At 43.3% G+C, this 24,785-nt stretch overlaps 3 protein-coding genes across 3 annotated transcripts; 2 read left to right on the top strand and 1 right to left on the bottom strand.

Moving 5' to 3' along the window:
* Positions 1 to 13,848: 13,848 nt before the first annotated feature.
* On the top strand, positions 13,849 to 14,682 carry LOC128448950 (hepcidin). The gene is made up of 3 exons (XM_053431837.1): positions 13,849 to 14,034; positions 14,122 to 14,199; positions 14,377 to 14,682. Exons 1-3 carry the CDS (start codon positions 13,951 to 13,953, stop codon positions 14,467 to 14,469), a joined length of 255 nt encoding a protein of 84 aa, XP_053287812.1. The 5' UTR covers positions 13,849 to 13,950; the 3' UTR covers positions 14,470 to 14,682.
* Positions 14,683 to 18,434: 3,752 nt separating this feature from the next.
* LOC128448944 (hepcidin) lies at positions 18,435 to 19,185 on the bottom strand. Its single transcript, XM_053431830.1, has 3 exons — positions 19,018 to 19,185; positions 18,849 to 18,926; positions 18,435 to 18,678 (listed from the first exon to the last, which is right to left on the bottom strand). The coding sequence occupies exons 1-3, from the start codon at positions 19,102 to 19,104 to the stop codon at positions 18,571 to 18,573; spliced, it is 273 nt and encodes a 90-aa protein (XP_053287805.1). The 5' UTR covers positions 19,105 to 19,185; the 3' UTR covers positions 18,435 to 18,570.
* A 4,555-nt stretch (positions 19,186 to 23,740) lies between these two features.
* Positions 23,741 to 24,578, top strand: LOC128448949 (hepcidin-like). The gene is made up of 3 exons (XM_053431836.1): positions 23,741 to 23,920; positions 24,008 to 24,085; positions 24,263 to 24,578. The coding sequence occupies exons 1-3, from the start codon at positions 23,837 to 23,839 to the stop codon at positions 24,353 to 24,355; spliced, it is 255 nt and encodes an 84-aa protein (XP_053287811.1). The 5' UTR covers positions 23,741 to 23,836; the 3' UTR covers positions 24,356 to 24,578.
* Positions 24,579 to 24,785: the final 207 nt, after the last annotated feature.

Genomic DNA, 24,785 nt, shown 5'->3' with positions numbered 1-24,785 from the left:
CTCTTACTTCGTGTTGCTTCGCGGGGTTTCGTGCACGACCGGAGTAGCGCGAATCCCGGAAGGAGGAAGTGGATGATGTCCTGGCCTCGGGCCGCTTATCGCGGAGCCGCTGGGGGCGACGGCGAGATTGCGCTGGGCCGAATCGGAGAGGATTCTTCTCGTTCTCCTTGGCAAGGTCTTTGCCCGTCTCGGAGAGAATGCTTCTCGTTCTCCTTGGCAAGGTCTTTGCCCGTCTGCAGGAAGGAACAACCGTCGCCGGATTGTCCGTGGATGGCGGGGAAAGTGTCTCTGTTCTCGGCCAGCGAGTGAGGGAGAGCTTCTGCCGCGCGCTATTCAGATTAAAAGCTTTAAGTAAAAATAGGATAAAATAAGCTTACGATGTACTAAAAAAGGATAAGTTAAGCTTAAACTGGATTAGAAAAAGTAGCTTTAAACTAAAAGTGAAACTACGAAAAGATAAGTTTAAAATAAACTTATGAAAAATCAAACAGCTGTTAAGTTTGTTTCCTTTGTGTCCTGTGAATCACTGAGAACTAAACTGGAGATGCTAGCTCTAATGTGAGTGGAACTGGAAAGAAATATTTTCGGTGTGTTTGCCCTTAAATAGCACCTTAGAGGTAACTCCCGCCTTCTAGCAGGGTTAAGGGTCTTAGGCCAATAGGAGGGTCAGAGTTCAAAATCTGAGGCGCGGCTAGAGACACAGCAGGGGTCATTGACAGTTTCAACTGTAGCCTGCTCCCCCCCGTACTTTAGGCTGGGGTGGAATGTTCCACCAGTCCTCATTTTATGGTTCTCTGTGGCTGTAGGTCCCAACATCCCCCCTTTGGTCTGGAGAGTGGGACGTTAGTCGCGGTTTTCAGAGCAAACAAGGGTCAACAGTCCAATTATAATCCATGGGATAATCCTTGAGTGAAGTGGGAAAAGTGAAAGTCAGTTCATTTTACATGAGGTGTGTGTCCTCGGCAGAGAGAGAGCATATATGTCTGGGCAGACGGAGGCATGATCTTGACAGAGTGAGACATTTATGTCTGGGCAGACAGAGGCAAAATCTAGGCAGAGAGACTATCTACTATTCCTAAAACACAGCACACGATTTCAGTTTCACACCCTCTTCTCGGCAGTAATTGTAACATACCTATGAATTGATACGAAAGGTGAAATGAAAAGAAAGGAAAGGAAAAGGCGCAAGAGAGACAGACAGAAATTTCTTAAATTAGTGGGATGTCTTGGGTAGCCCGGGGAGCTATCTTAGCCTTTCTTTTGGGAATGAAAAGGAGTGAGTCCAATTTCGCTTGGAGTTTCTGAATGTATCTGTGCAGAAAGAAATTTGAAACAAATAAACCCTAGTTAATACTGAAAATGGAATGAAGATTTATATTAATGCATGCTGGTGGGTTGAATTTTACGCATGCGACTATTGATGCTGTGAGTGGTTCAGTGGTTTTCATCTAGGAGTTGGGCTGCCTCCCCCCTTTCTGACGTGGGGTAGGCCTCTGCTTCTGAGATTGGGGAAGGATGGTATGGCTTAATCTGGTTTGAATGGACCCATTTGTACGTGGGGGGTCTTCTCTGTTTCGGGATCCTGATTCGGTATGCTACCGGTGAGAGTTTCCCCACGATCTCAAAGGGACCTATCCAGCTGGGGAGGAATTTCTTGGAGACCCCCACTGGTCTTATGAACTTGAAATAGAAAACCTTGTCACCCACTTCGTATTCATGGTGGGAGGTTTTCTTGTCATAGTAGGCTTTTGAAGCTTTCACACTGGCCTCCAGAGTTTCTTGTGCCAGTGCAAAGGTCGTCTTCAGATGGTCACGTAGCTCTGCCACGTACTGATGTGCAGTGTATGCGGTCACAACGCTGAGGTCTTCCGCATGGTACAACAGATGCAGGGGGAGAGTCATTTGTCTTCCTGTCATCATCTCAAAGGGGGTGACACCTGTGGAGCGGTGCGGGGTGGACCTGATTGCCATCAGCACCAGGGGAAGTTTTACGTCCCAGTCCTTTCCATTGCTTCCTACGTACTTCTTCAGCATGTGGATAATGGTCCGGTTGGCACGTTCTACTTGGCCTGACGATTGGGGGTGATGGGAGATGTGGAATCTGACTTCAACTCCAAGTATGTCGCAGAGGGAGGTCATGACGTGAGATGTGAAATGGGTTCCCCGGTCCGAATCAATTGAAAGTGGTAGGCCCCAGCGACTGAACACATGATTTAGCAGTAGGACTGCTGTGATGACGGCTGTGTCATTGGACGCTGGGAGGCATTCCACCCATTTGGTGAAGGCACAAGTAACGGTGAGCAGGTACTTGTTGCCTCGTGATGACTTTGGGACCGGTCCAATCCAATCGATCTGAAGGTGGGACCATGGAAATGAGACCCCCCTTCCTTGAAGTGGGGCGCGACTCAGTGGTGATGACGGTTGGAACTGGCAACAGGTAAGGCACCCTCGGACGTATGATTGGGTGTCATGGGCCATTGATGGCCAGTACCCGACTTGCTGCAGGGTGCTTAGAGTAGCCTTGTAACCTCTATGGCCACCGACAAGGGAATCGTGAGCGTGGGACAACATTACCCCCCGGTGGTTGGTCGGAACGACCCACCGGTTTGGTCCTTGGCCATTACGGGTGTAGATGAGCAGATCCTTTTCCATCTTCAGGTGGGGTAGTGCCGTTTGATATGCCCGTACCTCCTTGGGTTGGTCAGTGAATGGTTGGGAGTCTTGCGGGGGAGGTGTCGCGACTATCTGGCGGATGGCACTGATGACGGGATCCTGTTCCTGCATTGCAACCAAGTCTGTATCTTCAGGTTTACGACCCAGATGCAGGATCTGGTCGCAGGCTTGGGGGTTCTCTTGTCGCTCCCTTGCCTGTCGTCGGGTGATCGCGTTCACTACGCAGTTTTGGGGACTTTGAAGTCCATCGCCCTGTAGTTCCCAGTGCACGCCTTCGTCTGCTCCTAGCTTGGCTAGTCGGTCTGCTTTGTCGTTGCCGTCTTTGTCTGGTCCAGCTAGTTGGGAGTGACCTTTGACTTTCTTCCAGTAAACTATCAGTCCTTGGTCTGTTACCAACTGATCACAGGTCAGGAAGAGTTCTGAGTGCTTGACTTCCTTGTTCCTGGCATTTTTCATTCCTTTTTCCTTCCATAAGGGAAAATGGGAGATGAAACTGTGACGGGCATAGTTTGAATCTGAACAGATCACCAACTGCGTTATAGCCAGCTTGACTGCTTGTTGAAGGACGATGAGTATAGCAGCGATCTCTGCGTACTGGCTGGTCTTGGGCCCTAGCTTGTAGTGAGTTGGTTCGCTGCTGCTGTAGTTGGCCCAGGCAATGCCAGCTCCTGCCCGGAGCTGGCTCTCGTGGTGGAACGAGCAGCCATCAACATAGACCTTGGGAAGATCTTCGCAGACGTTTTCTTCATAATAACGGTGGTTGTAAGGCAGTGATGGAGTGGTTGTTGGGAGAGAGATGGGGTCTGATTGTTCATTTTCATCACAATGGTGGCACTCCGCCAAGCCTTTACCCAGGGCCATCTTGTTGTTTTGGGCGTATTTCACTTCGATGTCGTAGCCTTGCAGTGCCATCATCCATGTGGCTATGCGGCTGTTTGTGACCCGTCCTTCTCTCAGTCTTTGGCTGTTCAGGAAGGCTACGGGTTGGTGGCACGTCTCTATGATGACCTTCTGTCCTCCGATGTAGCTGCGGAAGTGTTCTACAGCCCAGACTGTGGACAGGAGTGCTTTCTCACAGTCTGAAAATTTGATTTCCACACCGCTAAGGGGTCGACTGGCGTAGGCCACAACACGCTTGTCGGTGTCGTACTTCTGTGCCAGGGCCGCACTGAGACAGTGGGAGGAGAAGCTCGCCTCGAGGTGGAACTCTTTGTCTTTGTCTGGGTAGGCCAGACAGGGTGCCGAACAGAGTTTTTCTTTCATCTGACGGAAAGATTGTTCTTGGGATTCTTCCCACTCGAAGGGCTTGTCTTTGCGCAGGAGTTCGGTGAGAGGTCTGGCTATCTCTGCGCAGTCTTCAATGTACTGGCGGGAGTAGTTACAGACCCCGAGGAAACTTCTGAGTTCTGTTAGGCGACTGGGGGCCTTGATGTCTTTGATGGCTTGTATCCGCCCTGCTTGGGGTTCGATGCCATCAGCGCCGACTATCAGGCCAACATATTTCACCTGGGTGCGACACCACTGGCCTTTGGTGAGAGCCAGCTTGGCTCCTGCATTGGACAGTTGCTTGAGGACATGTCGGATCTCAGTTATGTGTTCCTCAAAGGTTTGGCTCCTCATGAGGATGTCATCCACATAAATGAGATTTCCACGTGTTGCGGCGTCACTCATGGCTTTGTGGAGAAAGATGTTGAACTCGGATGGAGAGTTTGAATATCCGAAAGGACACCGGTTCCAGGTGTACTGGCTACCTCCGAAAGAGAAAGCTAGTTTATACTGGTCGGCTTGGTCTACCTTCATAGTCCAGAATCCATTTGCCACGTCTACGGTGGAGAAGAACGTGGCTCCTTTTACTTTGGCTAGCTCTTGATCAAGGTGAATCATGGGCCAGCGGGACAGGGGGACTTGTTTGTTCAGAGGACGGTAATCGATGGTGAGACGCCATTTTCCGGTTGGTTTTAGCACTGGCCAAATGGGTGAATTGTAAGTTGAATTACATTCCCTGATTATACGTTTCTCTAACAGGGTGTCGAGGATGTCTTGAATGGACTCGTAGGCTGCCAATGGGATTTTGTACTGACGTACGAAGGTCGGAGGTGCGTTTGGATCCGTGGGGATACGCACCATGTGGAGGTCAGTGACTCCACAATCGGTAGAGTCTTTGGAGAAAATTGACTGGAAGTCAAGGAACAGATCCCGGAGCACTTTCCTCTGTGCGTCTGTTGTCAGGGCATCTGCTTTCTCTAGTTGTTGTCTGATCTCAGCCTCGAACCCGGGATATAGTTCTGCAGCCTGTGCATCCCCTGGGCTGTCCTGCCCTGGTTGAGTTGCTAGAGCATACACCATCATGTCCCCTTCTGTCGTCAGGGAGGCTCCACAAATGGCTTCATCTTGCAGTGACTCATGACGCATAACCGTGATCATGTTGGTTGGGAATGTGTGAAGGACTTGATCCACGGCGTCGTCTTTGGCTAGAGAAGGGGGAAGTTCCCCAATGACCGGTATCGTCAGCTCGAAATCGTGGAATGAGCTGTCAATCAACATTCCTATCACTTGGTGTGCTTTTAATTGAACGGGGCAGTGCGTGAGGTTTTTCACAAGCACATACGTCGTTCGGTGGTTCACTTCCAGCAGTGGCGTGCCACAGACTGCCAGGTTGAGTTCCTGGAAGGAGGGCAGCGGTTGGAAGAAGGCCTGCGGACCCGGTAACCTTTGTCCCTTGAGGATTTCAAGTCGGATCGGGGCCCCGGCGGTTCGTGGAGGAATGACCATGTCAACCTCACTGGCGACCTGGCAGGCTTGGGGAATCGTTTGTCCAGAGAGCATCTGGACTGGGTCGTTGGACAGGCAGTAGCTCTCGGCGTTGACTTGTGACCACAAAACTTGGTTTATGGTGTCCACTTGTGTTCCAAGTCTGATGAGGAGATCTGCTCCTACCAAGAATGAGAAGGGAAGTTGGGCTACTACGCTCACGAAGTGCCAGATCTGTCGTTTTCCGATTCGCACGGAGATAGCGCACACTCCAGTCGCTTTGATAGGGGTCTGTGGTATCTCTGCTGAGAGAAGTCGGTGGCAGCGTCGCACAAAAAGAGGTGGGGGTTCCAGTCTGCACAGATCAGTGTACGTTTCCATACTGATTGCGGATTTCTCGGACCAGAGTGCTACTAGGGTTTTGGAGGTCAGGATGCCGTTTAGGAAAACGTCTTCTTTGATGCGGGGAACGTATAATGACGGGTTCTCATTGTTTAAGGAACATAGGAATGAATCATGGGTTCTGAAAGTGTTTCCTGAATCATGTGGTGGCCCGGGCCCACTTGCCGTGGTCCTGATGTGATTCGGGCTGGAGTCCGTTTCTGGAAGGGGCAGGTACATCGGGAAGATTCTGCTGGGTGTCTGGATGGCAGTGATTTGAATGGGAGGACTGGCGTTAGGCTCGAGAGGTTTTGGGTTATCGACTTGAGCCCAAATGCGTCCCTGATGACAGTCGATGAGCGGGGCCAATCGATCCAGCAGGTCCTGACCGATGAGCAGTGGTTCTGTGTCGATGGAACAGATGTAGATGGGATGTGCCAGACTCATCTCTTGGAAGGTGATATCGATCCAGGCATGTTTTGTGATGGGTGACTGGTCCTGAGTGTAGCTGGTGATATTAATGTTGCAGGTTTCAATTTGCAGGGGTTTTCCAAGGGATAACATGGTTGTTTCGACTTGGGAGAAAGTGTTAGCACACATCAGGCTGATTTCCGAGCCTGAATCAAGTAGGGCCAGGGAGCTGAAGCAGCCTCCTATTACCACTGAGGTATATATGCGCTGTGCGTTGCCTTTCCGGACAAGGTCGCCCAAGAAAGTTAAGAAGGGAGCAGTGTCTGTAGTGAAAATTTCAGGGTGTGGTCTAGTGGTGCTTGAGTTTCCCCAACCGACAAAGTACACTCTGGAGGTGGGGATGGCGGACACCTGTTCTAGTCACATTGATGGGGGACCACAGTCTGGATTCTTTGGGGGGCCAGGCGGTGCAGTGGGGATCTTAGAGGCATCTTGTTTCCCTACTGCCTCTGACACCCATCGGCGTATCAGATCTTCCATTTGTGGATGCATCTGTTGATGCCTTTGTGGAGGGAGCTCCTGTTGATTCCAGCGTTCCTGTTGATTCATGGGTCCCTGTTGATTCATGGGTCCCTGTCTCCTCCCATGTTCTTGTTTCTTCCAATTATCCTGCGGATTCCATGGGTCCTGTTTCTTCCAATTATCCTGCGGATTCCATGGGTCCTGTTTCTTCCCATGTTCTTGTGACCTCCCTTGTTTGGGATATTTGTTGTCATACTTCTCGTGGCGTCCTCGCTCAGCCCAATCCCTGCCTCTCTGTTGAGAGGTTGTTAGGTGCTGTGACCTCTGGTTGCGGAGCTGGGTTGACCCCTCCCTTTCTTGGTTCCTTCTAGGATCCTGTTGGACGGGTCGACGTTCACGATCCTCTCTCCTGTGGTGTGTTTTGGCCAGAGGTATCTCGTTACCCTCCAGCGCCAGATCCATGTGGGGTTGAGCTTGGATCCCCAGAACCCTGACGTCCTGTTCTTGTCCTTTGTTTTGGCTTGTGCGCGTCTCCCAGGCTAGTTGAGAGTACCTTCTCATCTCTTGCATCGAGTGGTCACCAGCTCTGCAGTGCATGGTAACATCATATCGCACACTATCGTGGAGATTGTGCAGGAACAAGGATTTGAAAGCTGTGTCGTTTTCCAGCCCGGGGGCGTTACGCCCTTGGAAGTACGCCGTTCTCAGACGTCTGTAATATTCCCTCGGAGATTCATTCTTCCTCTGCAGGACAGCAAAGGCACCGAGGGTTGCGGAGGCCTGGTCGGTGAAGAGTGAGTACTCTTCGCGCAGGGCCTGACATAGGTCGAAATAATTGTCTCTGACCTTATGTGACAGAGTTTCCATGAAGGCGTGGACGTTTCTGGCTGTCGTCTTCCAGACTAGCTTCAGCTTTTCTCTGGATGAGGGGTTGGTTATGTCCAAGAGGCAGCGTTCTACCTCACGAAGATAATCGTCCACGTTGGACCCTCGGACGTCGGGATCGAACCGATCGATGTCTTTAGACAGGGACTCGATCTGTCGGGTGCGAATTCCCTGTACCACTGGTGCTTCATGGTGCTCAGAGTCATCTGAATCCGGTTCTTCCTGGTGCTGGTCATAGAAACCATCTTCTTGGCGTGCCTTCGGATTGGTGGACCAGTTCGGATGTGACCCAGAACCAGATCGTTCAGCCGCCTGCATGGTAGGTGGAGGATGGTTGTTGGCCGGGTTCCTCCCTGATTGTGAATATCCTTCAGCCATCCAGGGCGGCGTTCTTCCGTCGTCCTGATATGGAGCAGGTAAGTTTCGTACAGGGGGAGCCCTTTCTAAGGTGAGTTGATTTCCAACGTCAGCTGGACGGGCGTTCGGTGTTGCCTGATGGTCAAGAGTCACTGTGCTCCTAGGGGTTTCTGCTGGCTCCGTCCTCGCGTTGGCCGGGGTGGATCTCTGATCAACGTTATTGATAAGCCAGGGTGAATCAGTTTCGGCCACCTGACGTTGGCGTGGCCGTGCTTGCAGTTGCTCTTCTGGTGTCTCTACTTCACTGGCTTCTCCGGATAAGGTGTCAATTCTTGACCTTGTTTCCATTCCAGAGGGCCACAGACCGTTTCCTATATATCTTGCCTCTCTTTCACTCTGACGTTTGACCTGCTCGCGCAGGTTTTCGCACTCCTGCAGTGTCTGGTCCCATTCTTCACGGGACCTATCAACTTCCTGTTGTAAAGAGGAATTCCTCCCTTGCAAATGGGACTTTTCATTAAGCTCTGCCTGATGTACTGCTTCCATGGCACTGATCTCGTCAGAGTGTTGTTTGGCTTTCATCTGGGATCGGCGGTCGTACAGGATGGCCAGTTGGCCCAGAAGTTTGGTTACTGAGCGTTGGGGGCCAAAAGGGTCTTCCATGTACGTGACTATTTCCTTTATCTTGTCATCGCAGGCACTGACATCGTAACCACTGAACTCACTCACCTCATCAGCCGACAGCTTCACCAGATCTGCGACCAAATGTGGCATGTCGTCTGGCCTTGGAGAGGCCTGCGCCCCACTTTGGTCAGAGTTACTCATTGTCTAAGTATTATAAGACAATCAGTGGATTACTTAAACTCGCTGGGATACCAGCGGGTAACAATCTTAAATTGCACTATACGATCAGAAACACGGGTGAGCTCTACCCTGTGTCTATCACGTAACTTTAGGCAGGATAGCTCGGCGGCTCAATCCTCTAGACCTAGTAAGCAACAATTAATCTCAAAATCAAAACTAACATGCAGAAAATCTCCAATCAAAGTTACTAACAACTGAAAATGCGGTCAGCAACCAACCACGGTTACGCAAAGCCCTAATATACCTGCTTGGCAAAGGTTTAAGGGAATCAAAAATAAAATTTTGAAAAGAAAAATAAATCTCTCGACTATTTTTTCTTAACAATCAATTATGATCAATTTTGAAATTTCGGAAAAAGAAGAAAAATAAAAATTATTAATTTTGGAAGAAGAAAAAAATTAATAAAATTTAAATTTAATAAAAAAAAATTAAGTTTATCGAAAAATAAATCTATCGAAAATTAAATTTATTGAAAAATTTAACTATTGAAAAATTAATTTATTGAAAAATTAATTTATTGAAAAATTAACTTATTGAAAAAAAAATCAGTTTATCGAAAAATTAAATTTATTGAAAAAAAATTATTTATTGAAAAATCAATTTATCGAAAAAAATTAAATTCATTGAAAAGTTAATTTATTGGAAAATCAATTTATCGAAAAATTAAACTTATTGAAAAGTTAATTTATTGAAAAATCTATTTATTGAAACAAATTAATCTCTTGAAAATCAACTTATTGAAAAATCAATTTATTGAAAACTAAGTTGGATTATTGTACATAGATATTATGACACAGTTGGAATAAGATAGCCTCACGCAGGGGCACCATTTATGTTGTGCAATAGTAGGGGGACTCGACGTTGGCTAATTATCAATAATCATGGAATATGATTATTGAAACAATAAAGATTATTTATTAAACAAAATAATTAGATTATTAATTGAAGATGATCAGTAATCAAATAACAATAAAACCATTAATGAGTAAATAAGGAAGTTCAACAATTAAGAATTATTAAATCACTAATTTGAGAATGATAAAGTTTATTGATTAAGAATAATTAAATAATTAATGTAAACTTTAAGAATAATCAATCAATGAATAACAACTACTAATGAAAAACAAGTAATTATCAATTTAGAAAGTACAAGCTATCAATTAATAATGATAAGGTTATCAACCAAGAATAATGAAATAATTAGTCACAACAATAAAATCGTCAATTTAAGAATGCTACTATCTATATTAATACTCGAGAAGGGGCACCACCCTGGTTACAGGGGCCAACGAGTCAGTCTATAAGTATCAGTCTCATCTGATAAAGTTAAATTAATAATCTCAATAGTTAATATTAGGGATTATATAATAAACGATGAAGGGTTTGAGTTCAAGCACTGGCTATCGTTATCCAACTGTGTTCACATAAACATGTACCAATAATCACAAGATTCAAATACTTTAAGTATAAAAGGGGTTTATTAAAAAGATATAAAAGTCAAAGTTGTTCCAAATGATTCTTCATTTAACACAATCCGCTATCTCCAATACAGTCGCAGCACATTTAGCACAATTGATCACACTGCAATCCTTCTGATAGGGCTGTGTGTGTGTTCGTGTGTGTGTGTGTGTGTGAGTGGGGGGAAGTGTGTGTGTGTGTGAGAGAGAGAGAGGGAAAGGGGGGTCGATGACTCACGAAGTTTAAGAGGGCCGGCTTAACCCTGGGGGTTTGACTACAAAATTGGTGATGTAATATACACCAGGACTACAACTCAAAATGGCGGAGTCGCCTAAGGAATTTAGAGTCCGAATGGAGGGCGGGCCTCGATGTGTATTGCAATCAATGGTCGAAGGACCACGTAACTTAGAGTCAAGATGGTCAAAGATGGCCGACTTAAACACACGTGGGACAAAGGTCGAGGGAGGACAAAGGGGTTCTTTGTCTTAGCTTAGCTTAGCTTTAGCGCCGAATGGCGTCGAGGTGCGTTCAGGCCCTCCTTGATATCAGAATGACTATATGTAATGCGACTATGTGTGTGTGCGTGGGCGAGGATGTGTATGTCGGCGGATGTGAGAGAATACAATAGAGAGAAAGAGAGAAACATATAGTAACACAGATCGGAGATGATCTTAAAAACGCCGTCAGAGGCGATCACACAGTGAGGCCGGCAATCCAGCTACGTAAGAGGTGTCTTTTAACAGATGCACGTCTTCTGTGAGATCGGCCTGACGGAAACACGAATCAAACAGGAAGCGCCGGATCGTCACCGCGCGCTTTTCACAATAAGATCGACACGGCGGTCTTTCTATAAAAGTACAATCATATACAAAACACGCTAATTATTAAACTAGACTCTGCCCAGACATATGTCTCTTACTTCGTGTTGCTTCGCGGGGTTTCGTGCACGACCGGAGTAGCGCGAATCCCGGAAGGAGGAAGTGGATGATGTCCTGGCCTCGGGCCGCTGATCGCGGAGCCGCTGGGGGCGACGGCGAGATTGCGCTGGGCCGAATCGGAGAGGATTCTTCTCGTTCTCCTTGGCAAGGTCTTTGCCCGTCTCGGAGAGAATGCTTCTCGTTCTCCTTGGCAAGGTCTTTGCCCGTCTGCAGGAAGGAACAACCGTCGCCGGATTGTCCGTGGATGGCGGGGAAAGTGTCTCTGTTCTCGGCCAGCGAGTGAGGGAGAGCTTCTGCCGCGCGCTATTCAGATTAAAAGCTTTAAGTAAAAATAGGATAAAATAAGCTTACGATGTACTAAAAAAGGATAAGTTAAGCTTAAACTGGATTAGAAAAAGTAGCTTTAAACTAAAAGTGAAACTACGAAAAGATAAGTTTAAAATAAACTTATGAAAAATCAAACAGCTGTTAAGTTTGTTTCCTTTGTGTCCTGTGAATCACTGAGAACTAAACTGGAGATGCTAGCTCTAATGTGAGTGGAACTGGAAAGAAATATTTTCGGTGTGTTTGCCCTTAAATAGCACCTTAGAGGTAACTCCCGCCTTCTAGCAGGGTTAAGGGTCTTAGGCCAATAGGAGGGTCAGAGTTCAAAATCTGAGGCGCGGCTAGAGACACAGCAGGGGTCATTGACAGTTTCAACTGTAGCCTGCTCCCCCCCGTACTTTAGGCTGGGGTGGAATGTTCCACCAGTCCTCATTTTATGGTTCTCTGTGGCTGTAGGTCCCAACAGCAGTCTATTAGTAAGCAAAACATCAACGCTTGGTTAACATTAGACATCTGCAGTAATATCTGAATCATGCGATCACAATGTTAAAATAAACCATTGACCAACTCCAAACTGCGGCAACAACAACAAGACGTGTCCAACACTTCCGTTGTCGTTTTCTGTAATTGCAGCGTGTTTCTATAACGTGTTGGCGTAAAGTGTTGTGTTGTCAAATTGATGAAGATGCTTTTGTTGCGGGTGGAAATCAAAGGAGAGGAGTCGTCGTTCTCAAGTTGAAGTTAAGCAAGTTTATTCAGAGGTCACAGGTCAGGAAAACGCGGTGTCCAGCAATTGAACATGCATGGGTCTCTAGTTCTACGCAGGAGGCTGCACAGGAAGAAAGACGCTTAAACAGAGTGCGCACATAGATTATATCCTCTTGGAATATCGCATGATGACGATGTCGTACGTGCACACCAGAGGTGATAATGTTGCTGTATCAGTGCAGCTGCGTTAGTGTGCTGTCTGGGGGAGAGATTGTGGCCCAAGGTCTACTCACTGTCTCTGTGCGAACTGAATCAGGGAGCTGGGATGTGTGATATAAAGTGTTGACTATGAGTATGGTTTAAGGAATATATGTGGTATATCAATATGAGTATGTATTATGTGTTTGGTGTATGTCAATATGTGTATGTGTTATGTGTTTGGTGTTTGGTGTATGTCAATACTTTCTTACTTTGCTGGTGTTTTGTCTACATGCATGTGTTTTCTTAAGTTGCAGTAGGTTGAGCTCTCAGGCCGGCCGTATGTTAGGCTTTGTGAAATCTTTGACATAATTTTCAAATATAAATCCTTTAGGTGTGGCCAAAACTATGTTTAGTAAAGAATCAACAGTTAATACGTATCTTCAATAGTTTTAGAAATATGACCAAACAAACATAACGGATCTGGTGAACAATGTAAGGGGTCTATGAAACCCAGGGAAAGAGAAAAAAGTCCATGTGTTATTTGTAATTGTACATAAACGGAGCAAAAATATGTGGCTGACAAAAATATTATTTTGCTCCTTTGTATATATATATATATATACTGTGTTATGAATATGTTTTTACACGTTGCAACTCTCAAAATATAATTTTCCATGCCCCAGTGTAGATATGAGTGGATCTACAGGTAGTTCATGAAAACATTGGACTGGCATGATTTTATGTCCAGGGAATGATTTATTTATTATCACTTCTAATATATAAATATATAAAGCAGTGCCATACGGTCCAGGTGGAGGTGATCTCTTAGCCACCTTCATGACCACATAATGAACCATCCACCTTTAAAATGTATTACTGATTTGGTCACACTGTAGTTCTCTGAGATGTGACTGTATATTTGACATATTTTCTCTCCTAAGGTATATTATCAATAAAAACATTGCTGCTTGAATATAGACTTGTGTGTTTTTATGATGTATCCTGTTATACTGTTTGAATTCTTTGATATCATTTTCAAATATAATTTCTTTAGGTGTGGCCAAAACTATGTTTAGTAAAGAATCAACATTTATTATGTTTTTAATAGTTTTAGAGCTATTTCCAAACAAACACGATGGATCTGGTGAACAATGTAAGGGGTCTATTAAACCCAGGGAAAGAGACAAAAGTCCATGTTTTATTTAGCAACTCTACATAAATGGGGCAAAAAGAGACTTTTGCATTAGTCTGGAGTTTCCCAAATCCAGGATTTCACAGTGTGGATGCAGGGAATTGTGTCTGTTCCTGAAAGCAGGCAGAGTAATTACTGTCAGTGATGAAGAAACAGTGTCCTAAGTCAGTATAAATACCAGCACAGTGCACATTCAACCATCAGACCAGTGAACTGACAGGAGCTGACAGGAGTCACCAGCAGAGTCAAAGAACTAAACAACTTTACTCAGTCAAACTCTCAAAGATGAAGACATTCAGTGTTGCAGTCACAGTGGCCGTCGTGCTCGTCTTTATTTGTATCCAGCAGAGCTCTGCCACCTTTCCTGAGGTAAGCACCTGACTTCAGATCGTTTCATTTGCTTGTTATCCATGAATCTCTCATCAATATACTGAGACTTGATTCCTTCTTTATCAGGTACAAGAGCTGGAGGAGCCAGTGAGCACTGACAATGCAGCTGCTGAGCATCAGGAGACATCAGTGGACTCATGGATGGTAGGTTCAGTTCACTCAATGGATCAAACCAATCACATCAGATCTTCTAGATGGAAGTGAATGTGTTTTAGTCACAAAAGTGCTCTGAAGCTCAGTTTACAAAAGCAGAGAAAACAAAGACAGTAAGTTATGATGATGCGGATGATAGTCTCCTCATGTCTCATGTCTCTCACACAGATGCCATACAACAGACAGAAGCGCAGCTTTAAGTGTAAGTTCTGCTGCGGCTGCTGCAGACCTCGTGTCTGTGGACTGTGCTGCAGATTCTGAGGATTCCTGCTCCAACAACCATCAACTATTCAATGTTTTACCTTTTGTCTTAAAGTTCATTGAACTATAAACATATTTCTGGTAGTGCATGTGATAGTTTAATGGTGTTACTCATTAGTTCATGGTGTTATTGAGTTTTCAGAGACGTGATTGTATGAGCCACATATTTTCTCTGTTAAGGTGTATTTTCAATAAATGCCAATGCTCCTTTGATTTACTGTGTTTTGAATATTTCTGGATTCACTCCAGAAATGTAAAATTGCTTGACCTGTTAGTATTAGACTACACATCAGTAATGGTGGACATGAACCAATAAAATGTAAACATTAAAAGGTTAACTGAAGGCTAAAGATGTTATTATTATTATTATTATTATTATTATTAACTGCTCAATCACACATTACTTCTTAAGTCTTAAAAAGGTAGGCTCATTCGCCGTATGATAGCTCAATAGTTCATGATAATCAGCAAACCGTCATGGTCATGGCTGTAACTCATAGCTGTGTCATCCTTCTACTCGTCAGCCCTGCAGTAGATTTACCTTGCTTCTTGCATTATTTGCCAGATTGCTGCTTCAGCCACTGCTACAACTTTTTTCCACTCAATCAGTATTGTCGTGTGACTCATAAGAAATTAAAATTGGAAATGTCTAAATGTGGCCTTTATATCTTGGTAATTTGGATTTTTGAAAATGTAAAGACAGATGTAGTCCATACAAATGGTTAGTTAAAGCCAGCTCCTACTGCACCAGCTTCTTCCCCTCTCTGACATTTGTGTTCAATAGATTTGGGTATTTCTAATCTTGCCACATAACTGATTGTGTGGACCTAGATGAAATTCACAAAAGGCAATTGATGTTTTCTGAATGTTCAATTGGGTCGTTCCAAGTATCAAATCAATCATTAACTACACCTTTAAGCCTGAAACATGCTTCTGCGTTTTCATGGGCCCGTAAGCGCAAGAGCCCTTCCGGGTCCCTTACGTGCTTATGTATCCCTTCTTACGTGCTGACGGGCGTCGCCCCACTTTTCAAAAATTTACTGCAAAGCTCCGCAAGCTCACTCAGCCCGCAAGGCTGTGATTGGTCTGCTCTACATCCCTTCTGGAGCATGCCCCATAATACAGGCAGAAACAACGGGAGATTTAGAAGAATGAATATGGACCAAATAGAAGAGCGTTTGGCAGAAGAGATCCGAAAGTATGTCCACTTGTATAACCCGTCACTGACTGGCGTATTTGTCCGCCTGAAAAAGGCTACAAGGAGCCGCAGTAGCTATGTAAATAAACAATCGATGAAGAAGAAAGAAGGCGTCTCTCAGGTCGTCTTCGACAAAAAGCATTACTCCGCCTAGTGTTCTGGCGCGGAATTGCTTTGTAAGACGCGCAACGGTTGGGGAAGCATGAATGACAACGAGTCTTGCGCCACAGCGGCGTGAAAAGACGCAGACGCAGTCGCAGAAGCATGTTTCAGGCTTTAGTCCTGGTTTACAAGAAAATGTCAAAATACAGCTATATACTTCTTATACTGGTCTTATTCTCCTACTTGAAATCACCTCTATGCCTCATATATCGAGCAACTGAACTTGTCCTTCAACAGCAGCTGATTCTACACAAGCTTGCTACATATGAATAAATGTATAACACACCAAACCTTTTTAACAGTGAGACATGCATGTTACAAATACATTGTAATAAACCAAACTTTAGACTAAGCACATTATAAAAATCAAATACTGAGTTTGTAAATCAAAACTAATATGAAAGAAAGGTTGGGAGACTTTACACATGCATGATGCTGCAATATGTCGTGCCAGTGCCAACACAACTTGGGGCCAAAGTAAAGGTTGATGCAGGAAAAGTTCACAGTGTCCCTAGTGTCCAATGAGAGCTCTTTGATCAGCAGACTCCCATCTGCATTCTGTTGCTTTCATGTTTTGCTGTTGTGCATGAAAATTCCAGGAGATCAACAGTTTGTTTCTTCGTGTTTTTGAACATGGATGGATCCATTTTCTTTTATGGACACCAACATAAGGGAAAGCGAAAGAATAAAAACTCGAACTCGAGTAAATCTTACGCAGGGAATAAGTTCATTGTCCAGGCAGGCATCATGTTTTGTGTGGTTTATATTTAGAAGATTTTCAGACAAACAAACCATAAAAGACAATGGTGTCTGCTGTCTCTCTTGCACTAGAATAAAAAAACATGAACCCTTCCCGGTGCCTGGCTGTCTATGCTGCCTAACGATTTATAAAATATCACCTGGTGCCAAGTACCTTCAAAACAAAAGCATCAATTACCAAAACTAAAAATGAAAAACAATACTGTTAATTGTTATTATTATTAGTCTGAAGGCATAATCTAACTAGCATCATTAAACGAAACAAAAATCTAAATAAACAAACGCTTCACTATTAAACACTAATGAAACAATAATGAGCTCAAACAGATGTTAACTTAATGTTATTATTCTGAAACCTTATTAAACTCATTAATGTGTTTATATAAATTCTTTTCTCTATCAAAGATAATGTGTTGAAATTTCTTGGGTCTTAAATAACACTTGTATAGCCGAAGCACTAAAAAAGTGATCATGAAAAATGCTGATATAAAGTGATCAACTTTCTGATGATAATAAAAACAAGGGTCGGCCGAAAAGTTGAGCAATTATAGAAATCCCCATTTGCACTTTTACCTTGTTGTGTTTAATGTTATCACTGCTGGCCTGTGTGATTGCTTCACATGACCATGTAAGTCAACAAACAACACAAATAAGTCCACATCTGTTGGAATCTACCTAAAAATGTTTCTAACTGGAAGCATTTCATGATTTATATAGGATTTTCAAGCTACTATTCCAACTACCATTATCTCCATGGTGCTTATTACATTTCAGCAATAATTCTCAGTGAAAGAATCAACAAATACTTTGTGACTGTTCCCTGTCTGTGGAAGGCAGACCTAACATTTATTATAATAGCACCTAATGACTAGATAACTGAAGGTTCCCCTATTTCTGGTTACCTGCACAATTCACCGCCAGAACACTTGGTGGAGTAACGTTTTTTGGTGAAGACGACCTTAGAGACGCCTTCTTTGTGTGTGGCAGTTGTCGTTGACTTACTTTATTATTTTTCTAGAGGACAAATTTGTCACTGAACTTTCTCCACAGTTTTGTACACTCGTCGACCTGCAAACCGACGTTAGCCGAGATGTCCTTCCACGAATTGCAGGCCATCTGCGTGTCCTTGTATTCCGTCAGTGACGGGTTATACAAGTGGTCATACTTTCGCACCTCTTCTGCCAAACGCTCTTCTATTTGGTCAATATTTGTTCTTCTAAATCTTCCGTGGTTTCTGCCGTTATTATGAGCCATGAAACCGGAAATATGTCTCCGGAAAGGACATAGTTAGCGGGCCAATCACAGCCTTGCGGTCTGCGTGAGGCTTGTGCAGCTTTGTCGTATAGATAAAAAAATTGGGGAATACACCCAAGGGGCTCTTGCGTGCTTGCGCACCCCTTCTTGCATGTCTCTGAAAATGCAGAAGCATGCGCCGGCCTTAAGTGCATCAACCCCGAGAGTAAAAACCCAGAACAACAAGAATCAAGAAAGTAACATTTCTTCAAAAATAAAGCAAAACAAGCTGTTTAAGTAAGTGCCATTTAAGTGCTACTAAATTGTTAGTCTAAGCGGGCCAATTAAAAATGGATGGCGGGACGCAGTTGGCCCGCGGGCCGTAGTTTGGACACCCCTGATGTAGAGGAATAAAAATGAAAAGTACCTTGAAATGAATCTACTTAAAGTGAAAAGTGAAATGAAAAATGTACTTCAGTACATTAACTAAGCAAATGTACTTTGGTTACCTGTGTACCATATTTTTTTTAAACAGAAACATATTTAATGTTAATGTTCTCGTGAAATATCAATTGTGCATTTTTCACCATTAAAGCAACACTTTCACACATGATATGAGTTAACTTTAAGTTTATTGCCAGGTTACATCCTCAGTTGTTTACAATCACAGTGAAATTGAGATTACAAGAGACAAATGGGTTAGTAACCGTGTGGGAATCCAAATGTGGGGACAGAAAATCCTCAGAACATCACTTTTTAACATGGTACAGGTCAAAGGCGGGCGGTTCGGGGCAGCATTCGCAACATCTGCACGGCATGGGGCCGCTGTGACGCCTCTGCCTCAGGTGAAACGGCATCTGTGTGATACACAAGAGATATGAGAAGGTGTACATCATCACCATCATTGTCAGTCACTGGACTTATTTTCTCTCCTCATGAGGACAGAGCATCAGGGCCCTACGTTCTACTAATACACTGAAATTGCCTGATGGTATTTGGTTTAATTCATTCAAGTGACTAATCATACCATCCACTGACGTCCACTGGACTCCGCTGGCACCTCTTGCGGTTCGCCATTACCCATTGAATCCTGAAGCACTTGGTCCTGTTAATGATATCTGAGTAACTACATCTTCAAATTCTGACAAACTCTCATTCTGAATAAGCAAAATAAATGATTCAGATCATGCTCTTACTTCAGTGACTGAGACAGCACAGCCCTCCTGATTGCAAATAAAGGTGAGCAAGACGACCACTGCAACTGCAAAACCGCAAGTCTTCATCTTCGGAGATGGTGGATTGGTTGGTTCTTTGGGTGAATTGTTTTTTGAGCTGTTCCCCAGTGTGATGGTTGGATGTGAAAGATGTGCTGGTATTTATACTCACTTGGCTGAATGAATGGACTTTGACCAACTCCATGGGAGTTGATCCAAATGGGACTTTATTGATTGTGGGCCATATTATCTGTTTCACAACCTCAAATCATCCCCAAACCTACACTAGTGAGAAAACACTTTTTAAAACCTCAGTTTTTCCAGCTGTTACTTTACCTTTACATCACTCAACGTCTCAGTGTTTCTGAAACAAAACATCTAAACTGAAGATTTGAACTCATATCGTTGTTTCTACTAATAAAGTACATCACTACTACTCTTTCTAACTTTAACTCACAAGACATCACTTGAGGATATTCATCAGACTCGTATCAGTGATGTAGCTGCGGTGATGCCAATAGTATTCCCACACACCTGTTTCGACATGCAAAAGAGATAATAATCAGATTGTGTAAAATATTTATCGATGTTACATCGGTAAAACAACAGAAAATGGTCAAGCTTGGCAGCAAGAGCTTAGTGTTAATTACATAAAAAACATTCAGTAATCCTACCCTACTTTTGATTTTACAGATACAAGTGCATACATTCTGCAAACAGGATGTGTGTGATTTTTGAACTCAGAGATAAAAGTATTTTAACATCCAAGACCTTTAACAGCGATAGTTCACCCAAAAGTGAATATGAATGTCGGGGACACTTGGATGACACCACACGAGCAGTAAGGAAGGCATCTTATGTCTTTTGTATTGTTTTATAACGTCTGAATAAGGACTCGCCAGTAACTTCAATTGGATTGGATTTTGCTGTGACTCTGTTTACCCCTGACACTCCAGAAGTGTTTTGTGGACTTTGTGGACCCTTTTTGCAGTGTATACTATGGGGCGGTGTGGCCTAGTGGTTAGAGTGGTGGTTCTCCAACAAGAAGGTTGCCGGTTCAAACCCCACTCTCTCCCATCTGCATGCCGAAGTGTCCTTGGCAAGATACTGAACCCCTAAATGGCCCCTCATGAATGTTGATTGTACTAATTGTAAGTCGCTTTGGACAAAAGCGTCAGCCAAATGACATGTAATGTACTATGACCTGATTTATTTTGCTCTTGTGATTTAAAAATCCCAGATGTGCCAGAAGATTAATGTTGATTGAGAGTGACATTGGTGTGGTGTGATGTTTCAGAATCAAGTCTCTTCCCACTGCAACATATGAAAAACAACCTGTATGTTGCTCCCTCCTACAACTTCAAAATCATCACACAAACAGGCAAAGAGAGTTTCAGGGAGAGGTCAATGTTGTTGGAGAGCTGCTTGTATACAGCCGTGGCCAAACGTTTTGAGAATGACAAAAGTATTGGTTTTCACAAAGTGTGTTGCTTCAGTGTTTTTAGATCTTTTTTTCAGATGTTACTATGGTATACTGAGGTTTAATTACAAGCATTTCATAAGTGTCAAAGGATTTTATTGACCATTACATTAAGTTGATGCAAAGAGTCAATATTTGCAGTGTTGACCCTTCTTTTTCAAGACCTCTGCAATTCGCCCTGGCATGCTGTCAATTAACTTCTGGGCCACATCCTGACTGATGGCAGCTCATTCTTGCATTATCAATGCTTGGAGTTTGTCAGAATTTGTGGGTTTTTGTTTGTCCACCCGCCTCTTGAGGATTGAACACAAGTTCTGAATGGGATTAAGGTCTGGGGAATTCCCTAGCCATGGACCCAACATTTCGATGTTTTGTTCCCCGAGTCACTTAGTTATCACTTTTGCCTTATGGCAAGGTGCACCATAAGGCTGGAAAAGTCATTGTTCGTCACCAAACTGTTCTTGGATGGTTGGGAGAAGTTGCTCTCAGAGGATGTTTTGGTACCATTCTTTATTCATTGCTTTGTTCTTAGGCAAAATTGTTGGTGAGCCCACTCTCTTGGCTGATAAGCAACCCCACAGATGAATGGTCTCAGGATGCTTTACTGTGCACGACACAGGAATGATGGTAACGCTCACCTTTTGTTCTCCGGATAAGCTTTTTTCCAGATGCCCCAAACAATCGGTAAGGGGATTTATCATCAAAAATGACTTTACCCCAGTCCTCATCAGTCCAATCCCTGTACCTTTGGCAGAATATCAGTCTGTCCCCGATGTTTTTCCTGGCGAGAAGTGGCTTCTTTGCTGCCCTTCTTGACACCAGGCCATCCTCTAAAAGTCTTCGCCTCAGTGTGCGTTCAGATGCACTCACACCTGCCTGCTGCCATTCCTGACAAAGCTCTGCACTGGTGGTGCCCCGATCCTGCAGCTGAATCAACTTTAGGAGATGGTCCTGTCACTTGCTGGACTTTCTTGGGCACCCTGAAGCTGTCTTCACAACAATTTAACCTCTCTCCTTGAAGTTCTTGATTATCAGATAAATGGTCGATTTAGGTGCAATTTTATTAGCAGCCATATCCTGGCCTCTGAAGCCCTTTTTGTGCAAAACAATGATGACCGCACGTGTTTCCTTGCAGGTAACCATGGTTAACAGAGGAAGAACAATGATTTCAAGCACAACCCTGCTTTTAAAGCTTCCAGTCTGCTATTTTGTCTCAATCAGCATGACAGAGTGATCTCCAGACTTGTCCTCGTCGACACCCTCACCTGTGTTAACAAGAGAATCACTGACATGATGTCAGATGGTCCTTCTTTGGCAGGGCTGAAATGCAGTGGAAATGGTTTTTGGGGGATTAAGTTCATTTTCGTGGCAAAGTGGGACTTTGCAATTAATTGCAATTCATCTGATCACTCTTCATAACATTCTGGAGTATATGCAAATTGCCATCATAAAAACTGAGGCAGCAGACCTTGTGAAAATGAACATTTGTGCCATTCTCAAAACTTTTGGCCACGGCTGTATATACTAAATGTATTGAATTTATTTAGATGTAATATCGCTATTCAGACTTGAGATCTTGAGAATAACTCCAGACTCATTTTACATATGAACAACATAGAAGGAGATTCTCTGGTCAGACATTCAATTTAATTCAAAAAACGTTATTTGTTCTGAGAGGGCAATTCTAACAACAACACAGAAATCTCTTTCTAAGTTGGCAGTTTCGTCAGTGTCTTCTACGTGTATGGCTCCCTATTTTCATCGTGTGATATTTGTATTTCTTTAGTATAAGTGGGGTTTTTTTTGTCTTAGAAATGTCATCAACTCACCCACGGTGACTCTTTTGCATAAACTCTTTTTAAATTCTCACATGGGCTCATTCACAGTTGAGTTTTTTCACTGGGGGGTTTGCTGGAGGAGTTGAGTGCATGTGTGAGAGCAGCATATGATGACCTTCAAGTTCAAGTCAGCGTTTTTCAAATTGAAATGTTGTTAATGCTGTAAGCTGTTTGTCTCTGGTCAAGTTTTAAATGTTCCTGTTTTGCTATTGGCAGCAAAGAAAAGAGAGTATCAGCAGAAAACACCATCAGAGAAAATGTGTTGGCTATTGCCACTGACCAACCAGGCCTTTATTTTCCTTCATTTTTCTTCTCCCGCCTTCCCTACGTCTTCACTCATAGCAGTTGGTACCACAGTCAGGAGCAGTGAGACACTGTGGCACAATACTGGGAACTCATTCTTTAGGTGTGGCCAAATCTATATTAAGTAAAATATCAACATTCAATATGTATCTTCATTAGTTTTACAAATATGTCCAAACAAACATGACGGATCTGGGGTATGAAACCCAGGGAAAGAAAAAAAAAGGGTTCCATGTTTTATTTTGTAATTGTACATAAATGGGGTAAAAATATGTGGGTGACTCAATATTATTTAGCTCCTTTGTATATATATACACACTGTGTTTTGTATATGTTTTTACATGTTGCAACTCTCAAAATATTATTTTCCATGCCCCAGTGTAGATATGAGTGGATTTATAGGTAGTTCATGAAAACATTATACTGGCATGATTTTTTGTCCAGGAAATAATTTCTTTATTACCACTACTAATATTTATATAAAAATACATAAAGCAATGCTATACGCTCCAGGTGGAGGTGATCTCTTAGCCATGTCCATGACCACAGAAATGAACCATCCACCTTTAAAGGGTATTACTGATTTGGTCACACTGTAGTTCACTGAGATGTGACTGTAAATTCTACATATTTTATCTCCTATGGTATATTATCAATAAAGATATTGCTGCTTGTATATAGCCTTGTGTTTTTATGATGTATCCTGTTAGACTGTGTGAAAGCTTTGAAATAATTTTCAAATGTAATTTCTTTAGGTGTGGCGAAAATTATGTTTAGTAAAGAATCAACATTTAATATGTATCTTCAATAGTTTTATAATTATGTCAAAACAAACATGACGGATTTGGTGAACAATGGAAGGGGTCTATTAAACCCAGGGAAAGAGAAAAAAGTACATGTTTTATTTTGCAATTCTACATAAATGGGGCAAAAAGAGACTTTTGCATTAGTCTGGAGTTTCCCAAATGCAGGATTTCTCAGGGTGGATGCAGGGAATTGTGTCTGTTCCTGAAAGCAGGCAGAGTAATTAATGTCAGTGATGAAGAAACAGTGTCCTAAGTCAGTATAAATACCAGCACAGTGCACATTCAACCATCAGACCAGTGAATTGACAGGAGCTGACAGGAGTCACCAGCAGAGTCAAAGAGCTAAACAACTTTACTCAGTCAAACTCTCAAAGATGAAGACATTCAGTGTTGCAGTCACAGTGGCCGTCGTGCTCGTCTTTATTTGTATCCAGCAGAGCTCTGCCACCTTTCCTGAGGTAAGCACCTGACTTCAGATCGTTTCATTTGCTTGTTATCCATGAATCTCTCATCAACATACTGAGACTTGATTCCTTCTTTATCAGGTACAAGAGCTGGAGGAGCCAGTGAGCAATGACAATGCAGCTGCTGAGCATCAGGAGACATCAGTGGACTCATGGATGGTAGGTTCAGTTCACTCAATGGATCAAACCAATCACATCAGATCTTCTAGATGGAAGTGAATGTGTTTTAGTCACAAAAGTGCCCTGAAGCTCAGTTTACAAAAGCAGAGAAAACAAACACAGTAAGTTATGATGATGCTGATGAACGTCTCCTCATGTCTCATGTCTCTCAAACAGATGCCATACAACAGACAGAAGCGCAGCTTTAAGTGTAAGTTCTGCTGCGACTGCTGTAGAGCTGGTGTCTGTGGACTGTGCTGCAAGTTCTGAGGATTCCTGCTCCAACAACCATCAAATATTCATTTGTTTTTCCTTTTGTCTTAAAGTTCATTGAACTATAAACATATTTCTGGTCGAGTATGTGATAGTTTAATGGTGTTACTCATTGGTTCATGGTGTAGTTAAGTGTTGTGAGATCATTGAGATGTGATTGTATCACCCACATATTTTCTCTGTTAAGGTGTATTGTCAATAAATGCCAATGCTCCTTTGATTTACTGTGTTTGAATATGTTTTTGCATGTTGCAACTCTCAAATAGTTATTTTCAATGCCCCAGTGTAGATATGAGTGGATCTATATTTAATTCATGACAGCATTAGACATGATTTCTGGTCCATCTTACTTCTTACGTTTGAAGAGGTAAACTGAATAAGGGTTGCCTGGCTTTATACAGTTTTGAATATTTACCACAATAATAGT

The sequence above is a fragment of the Pleuronectes platessa genome, chromosome 10, assembly GCF_947347685.1.
Source record: "Pleuronectes platessa chromosome 10, fPlePla1.1, whole genome shotgun sequence".
Classification (NCBI taxonomy): Eukaryota; Metazoa; Chordata; class Actinopteri; order Pleuronectiformes; family Pleuronectidae; genus Pleuronectes; species Pleuronectes platessa.
This window is presented reverse-complemented; position numbering and strand designations above follow the sequence as displayed.

Bases quoted from the DNA above. Each gene is read 5' to 3' on its own strand.
- LOC128448950 (XM_053431837.1), top strand. From the start codon at position 13,951: ATGAAGACATTCAGTGTTGCAGTCACAGTGGCCGTCGTGCTCGTCTTT. The intron at 14,035-14,121 runs GTAAGCACCTGA...CTTCTTTATCAG, and splicing joins GCTCTGCCACCTTTCCTGAG to GTACAAGAGCTGGAGGAGCC. The intron at 14,200-14,376 runs GTAGGTTCAGTT...TCTCTCACACAG, and splicing joins CATCAGTGGACTCATGGATG to ATGCCATACAACAGACAGAA.
- LOC128448944 (XM_053431830.1), bottom strand. From the start codon at position 19,104: ATGAAGACTTGCGGTTTTGCAGTTGCAGTGGTCGTCTTGCTCACCTTT. The intron at 18,927-19,017 runs GTAAGAGCATGA...TATCATTAACAG, and splicing joins GTGCTGTCTCAGTCACTGAA to GACCAAGTGCTTCAGGATTC. The intron at 18,679-18,848 runs GTATGATTAGTC...TGTATCACACAG, and splicing joins CCAGTGGACGTCAGTGGATG to ATGCCGTTTCACCTGAGGCA.
- LOC128448949 (XM_053431836.1), top strand. From the start codon at position 23,837: ATGAAGACATTCAGTGTTGCAGTCACAGTGGCCGTCGTGCTCGTCTTT. The intron at 23,921-24,007 runs GTAAGCACCTGA...CTTCTTTATCAG, and splicing joins GCTCTGCCACCTTTCCTGAG to GTACAAGAGCTGGAGGAGCC. The intron at 24,086-24,262 runs GTAGGTTCAGTT...TCTCTCAAACAG, and splicing joins CATCAGTGGACTCATGGATG to ATGCCATACAACAGACAGAA.